Source organism: Euleptes europaea, chromosome 3 (genome assembly GCF_029931775.1).
Source record: "Euleptes europaea isolate rEulEur1 chromosome 3, rEulEur1.hap1, whole genome shotgun sequence".
Classification (NCBI taxonomy): domain Eukaryota; kingdom Metazoa; phylum Chordata; class Lepidosauria; order Squamata; family Sphaerodactylidae; genus Euleptes; species Euleptes europaea.
The window spans coordinates 123250382-123266112 of NC_079314.1; the positions used below are offsets into that span (position 1 = coordinate 123250382).

Sequence of the window (15731 nt, forward strand, 5' to 3'; positions counted from 1 at the left end):
ATGACTAAACTGAGGCTGTCGTACTTTGCTCACATGATGAGAAGACAAGAGTCACTGGAAAAGACTGTCATGCTAGGAGAAGTTGAAGGCAGCAGGAAAAGAGGAAGGCCCAACAAGAGATGGATGGACTCAAAAAAGGAAGCCACGGCCCTCAATTTGCAAGACCTACCCAAAACCTATTTACTTTATTTCAAAGGCTGACATGGGACGTAAACAGCTTTATGTGATCATGTCCATGTGTCTGCAACAAAATCCGTCAAGTAGGAGCAAGAGGTGAAACTTAAAATCATAAGGGGCCTTTTTCACTGAGTGCCTAAAAGTGAGACATGCAGGTGACAGTTGAACAGCTGTAGAGTTAGGCTTGCCAGCTTCAGGTTGGGAAATACCTGGAGATTTGGGGGGTGGAGCCTTAAAAGTGTGGTATTTGGAGAGGGGAGAGACTTCAATGCCATAAATTGCCAATGTGGCCGTTTTCTCCAGGGGAACTGATCTCTGTTGCCTGGAGATCAGTTGTAACAGCGGGAGATCTTCAGCTACCACTTGGAGGTTGGTAACCCTAGATAGAGAAGGAGTACCAAGAATGAGGTGCCGTTGCAAAAAAGGCCCTGCCTCACCCAGCCACCCACCCAGCTCACAGCAAGGACCTGGACAAAGACCTCAACACATTATTGGTTGTGAAGCATCTTCCGGAGGCCCTCCTTCACTTCCTTGTTGCGGAGACTGTAGATGAGGGGGTTCAGCATGGGGGGTACAATGCAGTACATGGTGGAGACCAAAGTATCAGTCTCCAGTGAGTAACCAGTGCTTGGTTGGTTGTAGTTAAGCAATCCATTTCCAAAGTAAATAGTGACCACTATGATGTGAGAGGTGCAGGTGGAGAAAGCTTTTTGCCTCCTGGTGTTGGAGGGAATCCGCAAGATGGTGGACAGGATGTAGAAATAGGAGAGAATAACCACCAGGAAGGGTGAGAGGCCCATAAAAATGCTTGCCACATGAGTTATCATTTCATTTGTACGTGTATCGCCACAGGCAATTTTCATCAGTGGGGGGAGATCACAGAAAATGTGGTGAATCTGGTTGACTCCACAGAAGGACAACTTGGAGCTGAGAGCTGTGTGAAGAGCGGCGTCTAGGAAGCCCCACACCCAAGTGGCAGAGGCGAGTAGGATGCACACTTTGGTGCTCACGAGGCGGGAGTAATGCAAAGGTTTACAGATGGCGGCATAGCGGTCGTAGGCCATGACGGCCAGCATTGCAGCCTCCGTCCCTGTGAAAGACAAGAAGAAGAACATCTGGGCCATGCACTGGTTGTAGGGGATGGTCTGTCGCTGGCACAAGAAGTTCAGCAGGATCTTAGGGATGGTGACAGAAGAGATGCAAATATCTAAGCAGGAGAGATGGCTGAGGAAATAATACATGGGGGTATGGAGGCTGGAATCCAGTTGAATCACAGTAAATATCATGAGGTTCCCCAGTATAGTGACCAAGTAAATGGCTAAGAATACCAGGAAGAGGTATGTGTGGCCGTATGCAATTCCAGAGAAACCCAGGAAGACAAATTCCACAACTTGCGTCTGATTCCTCACTCCCATTGAGAGCTGAGAACTCAGCTGTAAGGACAGAAAAATGGCTGGAGAGAGCACGTCTCAGTTTCTGGATTCAGCAAAGATATGATGACGTTCCCAATGGCCCTGTCGATCTCTGCTGTGTCACCAGGCATGGAGAATTTACAGATTTTGAATCTGTACGATGGTCTTGCACTGTGTTAAAAAGTGGTATGGGCTCACTTTACCACGTCTACAGACACATGTGCCATCACATGAACATGCCGGTGGCACAGCCAACAGGGGATTTGGCTTTGCATCAACAGCCATTCAAGCATCAAGCATTCTTTGGTGCTGCAGGTCCATCATAGGGGAGGGGCTGTGGCTCAGTTTGTAGAGCATGTGCTTGGCATGCAGAAGGTCCCAGGTTCAATCCCCGGCCTCTCCAGTTAAAGGGACTAGGCAAGTAGGTGATGTGAAAGACCTCCGCCTGAGTCCCTGGAGAGCCACTGCCAGTATGAGTAGACAATATTGACTTTGGTGGACCAAGGGTCTGATTCAGTAGAAGGCAGCTTCATGTGAAATCGTTTCAACCTCCCGTAACCACATTCGACATTTGCCACCTTCAAAATTTACCATCTAGCCACTGAAGTGTGTTCCTGCAAAGGAGAGATCAGAAGAGTTAAGAGTCATGCACACCCTTCTTTGGCACTCATTCCACTGCCCAGGTCACCAAAACAGTGGAGGTCAGGGAAGCTGATTCTATGACCTTAGGCAGATAATCAGAGGGAGGGCACCTTGGCCATCTTCTGGGCATGGAGTAGGGGTCACTGAGGGTGGGGGGGAAGTAGTTGTGAATTTCCTGCATTGTGCAAGGGGTTGGACTAGATGACCCTGGTGGTCCCTTCCAACTCTATGATTCTATGATTCTCCCATCCAAGTACTAACCAGGGCTGACCCTGCTTAGCTCCCAAGATTTCAAGAGACGAACAGAGATGTTTTGCCAGTATTCCTTGGTAGCCTCCCATCCAAGTACGAATCAGGGCCGACCCTGCTTAGCTTCCAAGATCTGATGAGATCAGGCTAGCCTGGGCCATCCAGGTCAAGGGAAGAGATGAACAGAGGTGGTTTGCCATTGCCTGCCTCTGCATAGCAACCCTGGATTTCCTTGGTGGTCTCCCATCCAAGTACTAACCAGGGCCGACCCTGCTTAGCTCCCAAGATTTCAAGAGACGAACAGAGATGTTTTGCCGGTATTCCTTGGTAGTCTCCCATCCAAGTACAAACCAGGGCTGACCCTGCTTAGCTTCCAAGATCTGATGAGGTCAGGCTAGCCTGGGCCATCTAGGTCAGGGGAAGAGATGAACAGAGGTGGTTTGCCATTGCCTGCCTCTGCATAGCAACCCTGGATTTCCTTGGTGGTCTCCCATCCAAGTACTAACCAAGGCTGACCCTGCTCAGCTTCCAAGATTTCAAGACAAGAGATGAACAGAGGTGGTTTGCCAGTATTCCTTGGTGGTCTCCCATCCAAGTACTAACCAGGGCCAACCCTGCTTAGCTTCCAAGATCTGATGAGATCAGGCTAGCCTGGGCCATCCAGGTCAGGGCATTTTGTGATTTTGGCTTCATCCAAATCCAAAGTGATTGCCAGCCAATCAGAGCTCATGGAACACAGCTTAAGAGAGGAGGGAAATCCCGCCCCCCTCAGACATGGAATTTTGACGGCTCTGGATAAGAGCATAAGCTTAGCCAGGCTTTTATTTGGCTTTCAGTTAGGGTTTGGGGGTCGGCTGAGGGAAGATAACCATCTTGAACACATGACCACATCAAGCTTCCTTCTACTGAATCAGACCCTGGGTCCATCAAAGTCAGTATTGTCTACAGAGATCGGCAATGGCTATCCAGGGTCTCAGGCAGAGGTCTTTCACATCACCTACTTGCCTAGTCCCTTTAACTGGAGAGGCCGGGGATTGAACCTGGGACCTTCTGCATGCCGGGCAGATGCTCTACCACTGAGCCACAGCCCTTCCCCTTCAAGTACTTGAAGGGCTGTCATGAGGAAAGGGTGAAGGAGCTGGGTAGGTTTAGCCTGAAGAGGAGAAGGCTGAGAGGGGACATGATCACCATCTTCAAGTACTTGAAGGGCTGTCATATAGAGGAGGGTGCCGAGTTGTTTTCTTTTGCCCCAGAAGGTCGGACCAGAACCAACCGGTTGAAATTAAATCAAAAGAGTTTCCATCTAGGCATTAGGAAGAATTTTCCATCTGTTAAAGCGGTTCCTCAGTGGAACAGGCTTCCTCGGGAGGTGGTGAGAGCTCCTTCCCAGGAGGTTTTGAAGCAGAGGCTAGGTGGCCATCTGTCAGCAATGCTGATTCTATGACCTTAGGCATGAGAAGGAGGACATCTTGGCCATATTCTGGGCATGGAGTAGGGGTTGCTGGGGGTGTGTGGGGGGAGGTAGTTGTAAATTTCCTGCATTGTGTAGGGGGTTAGACTAGATGACCCTGGAGGTCCCTTCCAACTCTATGATTCTATCATTCTATGATTCTAAGAGAGCTTGCTTTAAGTGTGACAAATAAGCATTTTGTTAAGAGCCCATCATTTCTAACTGGTGTGCATAATAAATCCAGATTCATTTTTGCCCCTGCTGCATATCTTTTCACTCTGGAAATAAATAGCCATTGAAAGGCCTTTTGCAAGCCTTCCCCTCAGTACTCCTAAAGGGTAGATCTATATTAAAAAATCCCCGTCACAGAGAGAGATTATGCCGGTCTGGTATAGGGGACATAGAAACCATGGAGCATATTTTCATCCGCTGCTTTTACTATGAAGAGATTCGTGGCAAATTTATTTGGCCTTGGATTAACAGACTCACAGATAATTCGGAGTCGGAGAGGGCAAGGAAGCTGCTCTCAGCTGAAAATCCAAAGGTTTCTGTTGACACTGCTAAATTTTGTGCCACCGTGTCCAAAATGAGGCACAAATTGTTGGGATGACCTATTTTATTATCTGTGTACATAGTAGTGTCCTCTTAGGATTTTATGTGGTCGCCAGTGTATTTTATGCTTGGAATTCCTGTTTTTAATGTTCATGGGATTTTAAACAAATGCTATTTTTTTTTTATGTCTGGTTATGTGCCGTACCCATAAATGACTACGACTAACTGGTGTGTGTAGGTTCTGTGGAAAGGTGCACTGTGAGAGGAAAGCGTGGTGGTGAACCCGCTGAGGTATCCTGTCCAGAGAAAGGGGAATCAAATCTCCCCTCAGGACTTATTTACTTTATTTGAAAGCCAGCTTTCCTTTACAGATCTAATTCACAGTGGGTAGCCATGTTAGTCTGTCTGCACTAGTAGAAAAGGGCAAGAGTCCAGTAGCACCTTAAAGACTAACAAAAATATTTTCTGGCAGGGTAGGAGCTTTCGTGAGCCACGGCTCACTTCTTCAGATACAGCTAGAATGTGAATCCATCTGTCTTTAAGTAGAGGAGAGTGAATTCAGACAAGCATTAGTATGTAAATGTTAACAGTATGTAAATGTGAATGGCAGGCGTGATGGGATTAGGTGTGGTATGCAGAAGAGTCTGAGATGTCCAGGGGAGAGATGGGTGTGGAGAAATCAGCATTGGTCATGAGCCATGAATGCAAGGTCTTTATTCAGCCCAGGTAAATGCATTGTCTTTAGTTTGAATATCAACTGTAATTCAGCAGTTTCTCTTTCCAATCTCCCTTTAAAATTGCTTTGTAAGAGAACTGCTACTCTTAAATCTGCAACAGAATGTCCTGGAAGGTGAAATGTTCTCCCACTGGTTTTTGAATATTGTGGTTTCTGATGTCCATTTAATCTTTGTCTAAGAGACTGACCTGTTTGTCCAATGTAGATTGTGGAAGGGCATTGCTGGCATGTGATGGCATAAATCACATTAGAAGATGAGCAGGAGTATGAACCTGAGATAGTATGGCTGACATTGGTGGGTCCAGAGATGGTGTTCCTAGAATCTATATGAGGGCAAAGTTGGCACCTTGGTTTGTTGCAGGCCTTGGTGCCAGAGTCCATGTTCCTGTTAAGTAGTTTATCATCATGGGTGAGAAGTTGTTTTAGGTTAGCCGGCTGTCTGTAAGCAAGAAAGGGACGCCCCCCCCCCCCCCAGTGCTTCAGCGAGGGAAGTGTCACAATCCAGCATTGGTTGTAGGTCCTTAATAATACGTTGGACTGGTTTTAGTTGGGAGCTATAAGTGACAACCAGAGGTGTTCTGTTGTCATTCTCTCTGGGCTTATCTTGTAGTAAGTTGTGCTCATACCCTACCAGAAAATATTTTTATTAGTCTTTAAGGTGCTACTGGACTTTTACAGATCTAAGTCATCCACACATCCTATTTGCCTTATTAAATACTTCATTTCCTGTTAAATAAACCTTCATTGTTCATCTCCATCTGCATCTTGTCTGCTGGGTCAAATATCTAAGAAAACATGACTTCTATTTACCGCACATATAAGTACAGCCTCGGTCTAGCAGGTTTCCAAATAGGATACCTTTAGGGAGCTCTTCATTTGCACGCTACCAGATCCTTTTTTATTTGATCGTGGGTGGTTGGGGTATAAAGGATCCACAGGAGAGTGGGGCCAGAGTGGGGGGACTGGGCGTTCTTCAGTCCAGAGTCTTCCCCCCCACTTCACCCCATTGTCACCACAGTTGCCAACTCTGGGTTGGGAAATTCCTGGAGATTTGGGAATGGAGCCTGGAAAGGGTTTAGGGAGGGGAGGGAGCTCAGAGGGGATATAATGCCATAGACTCGATCCTCCAAAGCAGCCATTTGCTCCCAGGGAGCTGCTTTCTGTAGTCTGGAGATCAATTCTTATTCTGGGAGATCTCCGGGCTCTACCTGGAAGTTTGCAACCCTACACTTAGATCACAATATCCTAAGATCAGGGATCTTTACTGGGGTGGGAGGTTGCTGCTTTATGCTGGGAAGCACCATGTGTACAAATGGCACAAAACAAAAACGGTTTTTCTAGCAGCTCCTTCATGTTAACAGCTCAAATCCCTCTGTTTTTCCATAGTGCTGGCGATGTTATCTGCTGTGCGTCATTTCTGTCTGTTTCCCTGTCAATCTCCATTCCATTGTGGTGATTTTGGATAAAGATTTTGCAAGCGAAACAATTGGTACGAATGAAGAATGGATGGGCCACCTTAGCTCTATGCAGCTTGGCATGTTTTCCCTGTAATCGCTGTCGCCAGCCAAGTGGCCTGAGAAGCCCCCTCCTTTCAGCCTGCTTTTAGAGACAGGGCTTGCCCAGCGCCCCCCACCCCCACCACTACTCACTGTGGCACTTGGATAGTAAGCCAATGCTGGATTCCTTCTCCTGCAGGTTTTCAGCCCTGGTTCATCCTGAGAAGGAGAATCTCACGATCTCTTCCTGGTAACTTCTTCTCTCCCCGTTTCCAATGTTAGAGCGGAGACGGGGCTGAGACGAAAGGCTTCAGGACGGTGGGTCGTGCTAGCCCCTAAATGTGGCACCTACAATGCGACCGGAAGGTCTCCCTTTATCTCCATGTCTCAGATGCACCGATGCTCTCTGCAGCTAGAGTTGCAAGAGGCTGATATTACCTGGAGGGGTGAATGTTTTACTTGACGTGGGGGCCTTGGGGAGACACCTGGATGGGAAATCCACAGGGAGCCAATCGCGGCTGCAGGAAGGTGAGAGAACTGATCTCTGACAGGGTGCTTTCTAGGAGGCTCCATAGAGGCACACAGTCCTTATCCTCCAAAAAAGGGGTCCCCAACATGATTCCCATGGGTATCCAATAATGTGTGTGTGTGTGTGAAGTGCAGTCAAGTCGCAGCCGACTTATGGTGACCCCTTTTGGGGGTTTTCATGGCAAGAGACTAACAGAGGTGGTTTGCCAGTGCCTTCCTCTGCATAGTAGCCCTGGTATTCCTTGGTGGTCTCCCATCCAAATACTAACCAGGGCTGACTCTGCATATACAGAATCTCAAATCCTGTACATCCTTACATCCATCTGTCATCAGCCTCGTGTTGCCTCCTCCACCCATGGCCCTGAGCCTCTTTGGACCCATCTCCATCCATTGCCCCCTCCTTATCCTCCTTAGACTGCCTTCTGCCTCTTTAGACCTGTCTTTATCCCATTGTCTCCTCCTCGGTCTCTCTTATACCTCTTCAGATGCATCTCCATCCATTGCTGGCTCCTAAGACTGCCTCTTAACCCATTTTGACCCATCTCCATTCATTGCCTCTACTCCGTGGACTGCCTTCCACCTCTTTAGACATATCTCCATCCACTGTCTTCTCTCTCCTCCTTAGACTGCCATATGCCTCTTTTGACCCATCTCCTTAAATGGCCTCCTTCTTGGACTGCCTTCTATTTCTTTACACCCCTCTCAGTCCAACACCTCCTCTCTCTTCCTCAGCCTACCTTCTGCCTCTTTAGACCCATGTCCATCCATTGCTAACATCCCCACAAGTTCCACTTCAGCTCTTATGCTTTCTTCTCATTGCCTCCTGTCTTATTTGCAGTTCTTGTTGTTTGGGTCATTGGGTGGGAGACCTTGGCAACAGGCAGAGGTTGTAACTCCCACCCTTTACAACTGATGTGAATTTTCCTAAGTAGTCAAGAAAACCACCAGTATAACAAAGAACAGAAATGGGCAATCCCAAGATGTGTCTGCTGCAACTTCCCCTCCATTAAGTGAGGAAGAAAAAGGGGTGTAAAGAAGAAAAAAAATCTGGTAGCTCATTCCCAATCTTTCAGGCCACCACTAAAATTATTTCCTCTGTTGTGTATGTATATAGTTAGGAGATATGCAGGAGAATGTTGGCGCTTGAGTCTTGGGCGAAGGCTCCAAAGCCCTGCTCACGCGATTGGCCAAAGCCAGCGCGCACCATTGGCCCTAAACTGGCATGCGCCATTGGTACCCCGGGGTTGTTTCCCCCCTATCACGGATCGGGGGGGAGTAGCCGCAGGCGGCCAGAGGAGCATATAAGCAGGGCCGTTTCTACTGTGTTCTCTAGTTCTGTTCTGTACTACAATAAACGTGTTGTGTTGGAACTCCGTCTCGACCTCGTGTGTCCTCCCCACGCGGACATCCTCCTCCCCAGCTTCTCTTAACCACTGTAGTATTTGAATGTTACAGAAATTTCTGAAGGGAAGGGCACAGGAAGTCAATCAAACTCCTCTTTTAGCATAATTTCCCAACCATATTCCTGATTGTGTGTGTTAAGGGCCGTCAAGTCACTTCCAATTCATGGCAACCCTATGAATCAATGTCCTCCAAAACGTCCTATCCTTTAGAGCCTTGCTCAGGACTTGCAAATTGAGGGCCGTGGCTTCCTTTAATGAGTCAGTCCATCTCTTGTTGGGTCTTCATGTTTTCCTGCTGCCTTCCACTTTTCCTAGCATGATTGTCTTTTCCAGTGACTCTTGTCTTCTCATAATGTGACCAAAGTACAATATCCTCAGTCGAGTCATTTTAGCTTCTAGGGCCAGTTCAGGCTTGATTTGATCTAAAACCCACTGATTTGTTTTTTTGGCAGTCCGCAGTATCCATAACACTCTCCCCCAATACCACATTTCAAAGGAATCTACTTTCTACTATCCCTGACTACCATGCCTTTAGATTACTAATTGGCAGAAGGAGAGATTCCATTAGGATGTCCTGCCATGAGTTCCAAAAATCCTCATCTGGACCTGCTGCAAACGAATCCAAATGCGATACCCATACTGTCTGCTGTAGCAGCATGACATTCTGGATTGTGTAGCGCTGAACTGTGTGGCGTGTGATGGGCAGACCTCTGGGAAAGAAAAGAGGCTTGAAGATCTCACAACCCCTTCCAGTATCGTGTCTGCTCAGTGAACAGGGCTTTTGCTGTGCCCATGAAATAAGACCGGGGCGTTTATTCAAGAAGCAAGGGGGAAAGGACAGCGTTTATTGAGATTCAGATAATTGTACATCCTGGAGGCCTGAGCAAACTGACCCACACCAATCTACAGGGAGGGGGGGATTCCAATATAGGGGAATTGATCTGGGGGGGTTTTGATGGGAGAAGGCCATCTCGGGGGGGAGGGGCGGGTTGTACAGTTTTATACCCTGCTTGTCTCTACCAAAAAGCGTCTCAAAGCGGTTTACAATCACCTTCCTCCCCCCCTCCCTCACAACAGGCGCCTTATGAGGTAGGGCTGAGAGAGTTCGGAGATAACTGTGACTGGCCCAAGGTCACCCGGCAGGCTTTGTGTGGAGGAGTGGGGAATTGAACCTGGTTCTCCAGATTAGAGTCCACCACTCATAACCACTACACAGTGCTGGCTCTCCAGCAGATAGGGGAGGGGCCGTGGCTCAGTGGTAGAGTATCTGCTTGGCATGCAGAAGGTCCCAGGTTCAACCCCCAGCGTCTCCAGTTAAAGGGACTAGGCAAGTAGGGGATGTGAAAGACCTTTCTCTGCCTGAGACCCTGAGGAGCCGCTGCTGGTCTGAGTAGACAATACTGACTTTGATGGACAAAGGGTCTGGTTCAGTAGAAGGCAGCTTCATTTGTTCATGTGTTCCCTGGCCTGAAGGGCTCATCCTTGTGGATTCTCCTCAGATGTGGAGCCCTTTCAGGGGACCGGGGAAATCAGCCACACACCCTAAGGCTTATGTTTGCAGACGAATGCTTTCGCAATGTCACAATCAGTGTCATCCCACTTCCACCGTCCTAGAAAGAAAAAGAGAAATTGGGTGGTTGTCCCACGCTGGACTAGACTTTTTTATGTCTCTGGGCTTCTTTGGAATTCCGAAACAGCATGATGGGCAGAGCCGCAATGTGGTTGCCACAAAACGGCCACTGAAGAAGGCAGACCTTCATGCACAAAGTGAAGAACAGTGTGCTGTGGTGGCAGCTACTGCCAAAGCAGAAGAAGAGAAGAAGAAGAGTTGGCTTTTACATGCCGACTTTCTCTACCACTTAAGGAAGAATCAAACTGGCTTACAATCACCTTCCCCTCCCCACACTAGACACCCTGTGAGGTAGGTGGGGCTGAGAGAGCTGTGACTAGCCCAAGGTCACCCAGCTGGTTTCATGTGGAGGAGTGGGGAATCAAACCCAGTTCTCCAGGTCAGAGTCCACCACTCCAAACCACCACTCTTAACCACTGCACCATGCTGGCAATGTTTTTAAAGTGTGCACAGCAAATTTAAAATGGCCCATCAGAAACCTGGCTGGGCAAAAGCCCCACCCTTGCCTTTAAAAAAAACACATTGGGGGCACCAAAAAGGTGTCAGCAGGCACAGTGGTGCCCATGGGCTCCAAGTCAGGGACCCCTGTGCTAGACGATGGCAATGTCTCTTCCGTTGCCCTGGGGAAGGAGGCAGGGCAGAAGGTCTGAGGCAGGAACAAATCCCACAGTTAGGGGAACATCTTTCCTCAGGACCATGGAAGAACTGGGCTATGGCTCAGGGGAAGGACACACACTCTACCCTAGGCTCAAACACCCGCACCTCCCATGAGAAAGCATCTAGCAATTCGGACCATCCGCTAAATGAATCCTGATGCCTCAGCAAGCAAGATATGGATTGGATTCAGAAGCGCCCCTCTGGCCCCAGCCCCCGGTGACCCACATCTGCCAGTTGTCTGGCTGAGTGATCCCCCACCCCCTCTAACTGCATATCGACTGGCCTCACCTTTAATAGTTTGATAAAGCTGGACACAGTAGAACTTGGATTTCCCTTGATAGTCGGGTTCTCCGGGTGCCCATGCCTCATAATCGTATCTGGAGTCATCAGTCCACCACCACAGCCCCTGAAGGTATTGACAGGAAAGAAGTTGCGACGGGGAAAAGACGTGCCTCTGATTCTGTTAATTCTGTTAATGGTTCCCGTGCAAACGCATGGAAGTGGCCGAGAAGGCTGCGGGTTTGGGTTTGATGCATGGATAAAATCCCACGAGCATGCATGATATGTACCAAAAACAGCAAAAGGGTCTTAGCATGACTCTGGGCATGGAGTAGGGGCTCAGCAGGGTATTGTACTTTTCCAAAGCTGTCCTTACTCGCTGGTCCTATGTGAGGGAGGTTGTTGCATGATATGTAGACTGATGAAGTTATCCTTCAAAACGGCAGATATCCAGGTCTCCCTCTCTTCTATCAACATTACTGTTTATTCATCATATTGTTACTGTGTTGGGATTGTGATATACCCATTTACCTGCTTCAAGCAGAATTTGGACAATTTTGTCTTTCTTTGAGCTTTTCTTTTTTAGCTCCTGGATGTTAATTTATGATAACATGCCTTCTATCATGCATTCACAATGAAATCATTATGTTTCGAGTGCTTGGGATTTTATTGTTTATTGATAGCCTATTGTGCTGTTTTTGGGTTTATGTTGAGTAATATACCTCAGCAGGATATAATGCCATAGAATCCACCCTCCAAAGCTGCCATTTTTTCCAGGGGAACTGATCTTGGTAGTCTGATCAACTATAATAGTAGGAGATCTCCAGGTGCCATCTGGAGGTCGGCAACCCTGCCCCTGCCCAAATTCCAGCTGCTCTGGCATGCTGAAAAAAAGCATGCCCTGTAGAAAACCCACCCCCAGAATTACCAATGGCCATTTTTGTAATACAGAGGACTAGTTTTAATTTGGGAAGAAGGCCCCAGTGCACAATGATCTGAGGCCATCAGACCAGTGCAGTTTGCCACAAATACAAAGCAAACATCTTTTGATTAAAACAGGGGTGGGGAACCTTTTTCCTGCCAAGGGCCATTTGCTCATTTATAACATCATTCGGGGGCCATACCCAGGTGTAGATCTCCCGGCGCGGGGTGGGGGGAGAGGCTAGGGTTGCCAGGTCTCCAGCCACTACCTGGAGGTTGGCAACCACAGGGAAGGCCCCGCAGAGAAAGCCTGGAGGGCACCCCTGCTCCCCCTCCCTCCCCCTCCCAGTCGGGAGGGCAGCCAGCGGTGGGCCCCGCGCAACCGGGCCCCAGCCTCCACGCCCTCCCACCCCAAGTTCACAAAAGGCCCTCCAAGCCCAATTAGCTCCCCTGCGCTTGTTCCGCCGCCGGTAGCCACCTGCATCTCCCCCACCCTTGCCACTTGGCAGGCGGCGAGAGGGGCTTACAGTGTGCCGCGGCGTTCCTGCATGCCGCGACTGTAGGGGGCAGCCTTGGGGGAAGCGTCCCTCCCCCTACCCCCTCCTCTCGCCGGCCAACAGTCGACGAGAGGAGGTCCAAAGGGCGCCGCGGCCCCAGGAACACCCTTGGGTGGGGCCATGCTGTGCTGTGCCTCCGCGGCTGGGCCCTGGAGCTCCCGAGGGCCACTGAAAATGTCCTCGGGGGCCGCATACAGCCCCCGGGCCGGACGTTCCCCATCCCTGGATTAAAATAAAAGAATAAAGTGAAATTGTAGTTTCTAGATGTTTCTGTTGTTTTCAGTTAATCAAACACAATTAAAAAGTTAAATGCTGAGAACTGAGTGCAGGTAAAAATACTCAGCAAAGCCCCAAGATAATAATACATAGCCAGGCAGGGCCCACCTTTCAAAACAACGTTACATACATTTAGAACAGGGGTGGGGAACGTCAGGCCCGGGGGCCGTATAAGGCCCGCGGAATCATTTGGTCTGGCCCTTTGTGAGTCCTGGCAGATTTCTAGCTCAGAAGGATCTAAGACTGGTGATCTGGCCCCTCCCGTGGACAGGAATAGCCTCTATTCAAGGCGGATGTGAGTTTGTTTTGCTGAGAAAACGAACCTTTTTCCCCCCTTGCAGAAGAGTCGTTAGCTATGGAGCTGCTAGGACCACCCAAGAAACTGTGTTAACCCTTTCCCTCCTGGGCCATGGAGAAACTTATTTCCTCTGTACTACAAGAGGGCTGGGGGTGGACGTGGCGACAATGGAGGGGTTAAAGGGGGCAGGGCCAGAATGCGCGGCCCGCAAATGATGTTATAAATATCCAAATGGCCCTTGGCAGAAAAAAGGTTTCCCACCCCTGATTTAGAAGAAGATAACCACCCCAAATTCCACCCCTCAAAAACATTGGTCCATCATTTTATTTATTTATTTTATTTTCATATTTCTAGCCTGCCCTCCCCCGACCAGGCCGGGCTCAGGGCAGGTTACAACATTAAAATTTCCAATATAACAATAAAACAGTAAAATATATAAAACCATTGTATATAATGCTAGAAAAGCAGTTTAGATGTTTTTAAAGGAATGAATCAAGCACAAAAGCCAAGTTGGAACTCACCATGCTATCAGTATACAGTCCAATCCAGGCTGTTTCGTAGTATTTTACAGCTGTAATCAGTCCAGCCACAGCAGCTGCTTCTTCTTTGCTATGCACTGAGACCAGGTGCCCATTTCTGCTGTAATCTTGGCATTGATACTAAGAGGCAGCAACAGAGAATTTTCTTTTTTTATTCATGGTCTGTTTCCGCTGGATCTGCTGCTCTCTAACTGCACAATATTTGCAGGTGGATTCTCAAAAGACTATGTGTATTGTGTTCAGTTTGGGGCACAGCAATTTAAGAAGGATGTAGACAAGCTGGAACGGGTCCAGAGGAGGGCAACAAAGATGGTGAGGGGTCTGGAGACCAAGTCCTATGAGGAAAGGGTGAAGGATCTTGGTATGTTTAGCCTGAAGAGGAGAAGGCTGAGAGGGGATATGATAACCATCTTCAAGTACTTGAAGGGCTGTTATATAGAGGAGGGTGCCAAGTTGTTTTCTGTTGCCCCAGAAGGTTAGACCAGAACCAACGGGTTGAAATTAAATCAAAAGAGTTTCCATCTAGACATTAGGAAGAATTTCCTGACAGAGCGGTTCCTCAGTGGAACAGGCTTCCTTGGGAGGTGGTGTGCTCTCCTTCCCTGGAGGTTTTTAAGAAGAGGCTAGATGGCCATCTGTCAGCAATGCTGATTCTATGACCTTAGGCAGATGATGAGAGGGAGGGCATCTTGGCCATCTTCTAGGCATGGCGTATGGGTTACTGGGGGGGGGGGGAAGGTAGTTTGGAATTTCCTGCATTGTGCAGGGGGTTGGATTAGATGACCCTGGAGGTCCCTTCCAACTCTATGATTGTATGCACAGGGGTCTTTTGCTCCACAGAAATTCCAGGAGTACCTTGTGATCAATTATGCAGTGAAAATGTGGAGCTTCTGAACCACATGTAAGTCCCTCCCCCCTGAAACACTGCTTTGTAATTGGCTGTGGTGTATTTTTTAAAAAATATGTCACCAGCCCCTGCCAGCCCCACAGGGGGATTCTTTCGTTTGATCTGAACCGTGGACATTTTACAGCCAAAGCAGAGAAAGGTCCAGATAATACCCCCCCAACCAATTTGTTTCTGCATACCTCAATGCGTGGGTCATAAGAACATAAAAACACTCATACAGTCATTTGTGATATTCATCGTTCCATCGGTAGTTTTGCACTCACACACACACACAAAAGGCTTTCATGCCTATAAGAGAATGCATGTAAGGGGAGGGCAAGCCTGGCTCTGTTCCAACGGAAACTGACCCACGCTCACTGTGAAACTGACCAAACATGCAGCCTCATGGCATTCCAGCATTATTCTCTCACTAGTGCACTCAATAATGGCTTCGAGGTGAGGGGGACAGACACGTGGGAGGGAGAAGTGAGAATGGGCATGGGGAGAAAAACCCGAAGTGAAAAATATGCCTAAAAAGTTGGAAGTCTCTCTTTAACTGAAATTCAACAAGCTGTTTGCAACTGCAGAGACTCAGGTAAAGGAGATGGGAGGAGAAACCCAGGTGCAGGTCACACCATGGAATATATCAGCTTCAAGGACATAGAAGCTGGGAGGGGACATTCCAACTTATTAATGCATGGGATCGTGGGTGGCGGAGAGGCCTTGCTAAGTGGGTTTGGCGGAGCTGCAGAACGCCTGGTCTAATTGGCAGATCCCACTGATCACTTGGGTCACCTGGTCAGCAACCATTTCATTGGTCAAAGTGACATCATTGGGCCAGCCTTTGATTGGTTAGCTGGGATCAGGCTAACACCAGCCTGGGTCTTTCGACCTAGTTTTGAGCTTCCACCAAGCTTCGTCCTTCTGTCAAGCTCTGACAAGTTCGCCTTGTACCTGGGTGGGTCTTACTGACCGGAAACCTGCCTTCAGACTCTGATTCTGAAACCTGGATAGACTCAGCTCCCTGCTGGTAATATCTGGAA

At 48.5% G+C, this 15731-nt stretch overlaps 1 protein-coding gene across 1 annotated transcript; it reads right to left on the reverse strand.

Annotated features, from left to right (window-relative positions):
* Window positions 1–665: 665 nt before the first annotated feature.
* On the reverse strand, window positions 666–1592 carry LOC130474976 (olfactory receptor 1020-like). The gene has a single exon (XM_056846666.1). The coding sequence runs from the start codon at window positions 1590–1592 to the stop codon at window positions 666–668; it is 927 nt and encodes a 308-aa protein (XP_056702644.1).
* Window positions 1593–15731: the final 14139 nt, after the last annotated feature.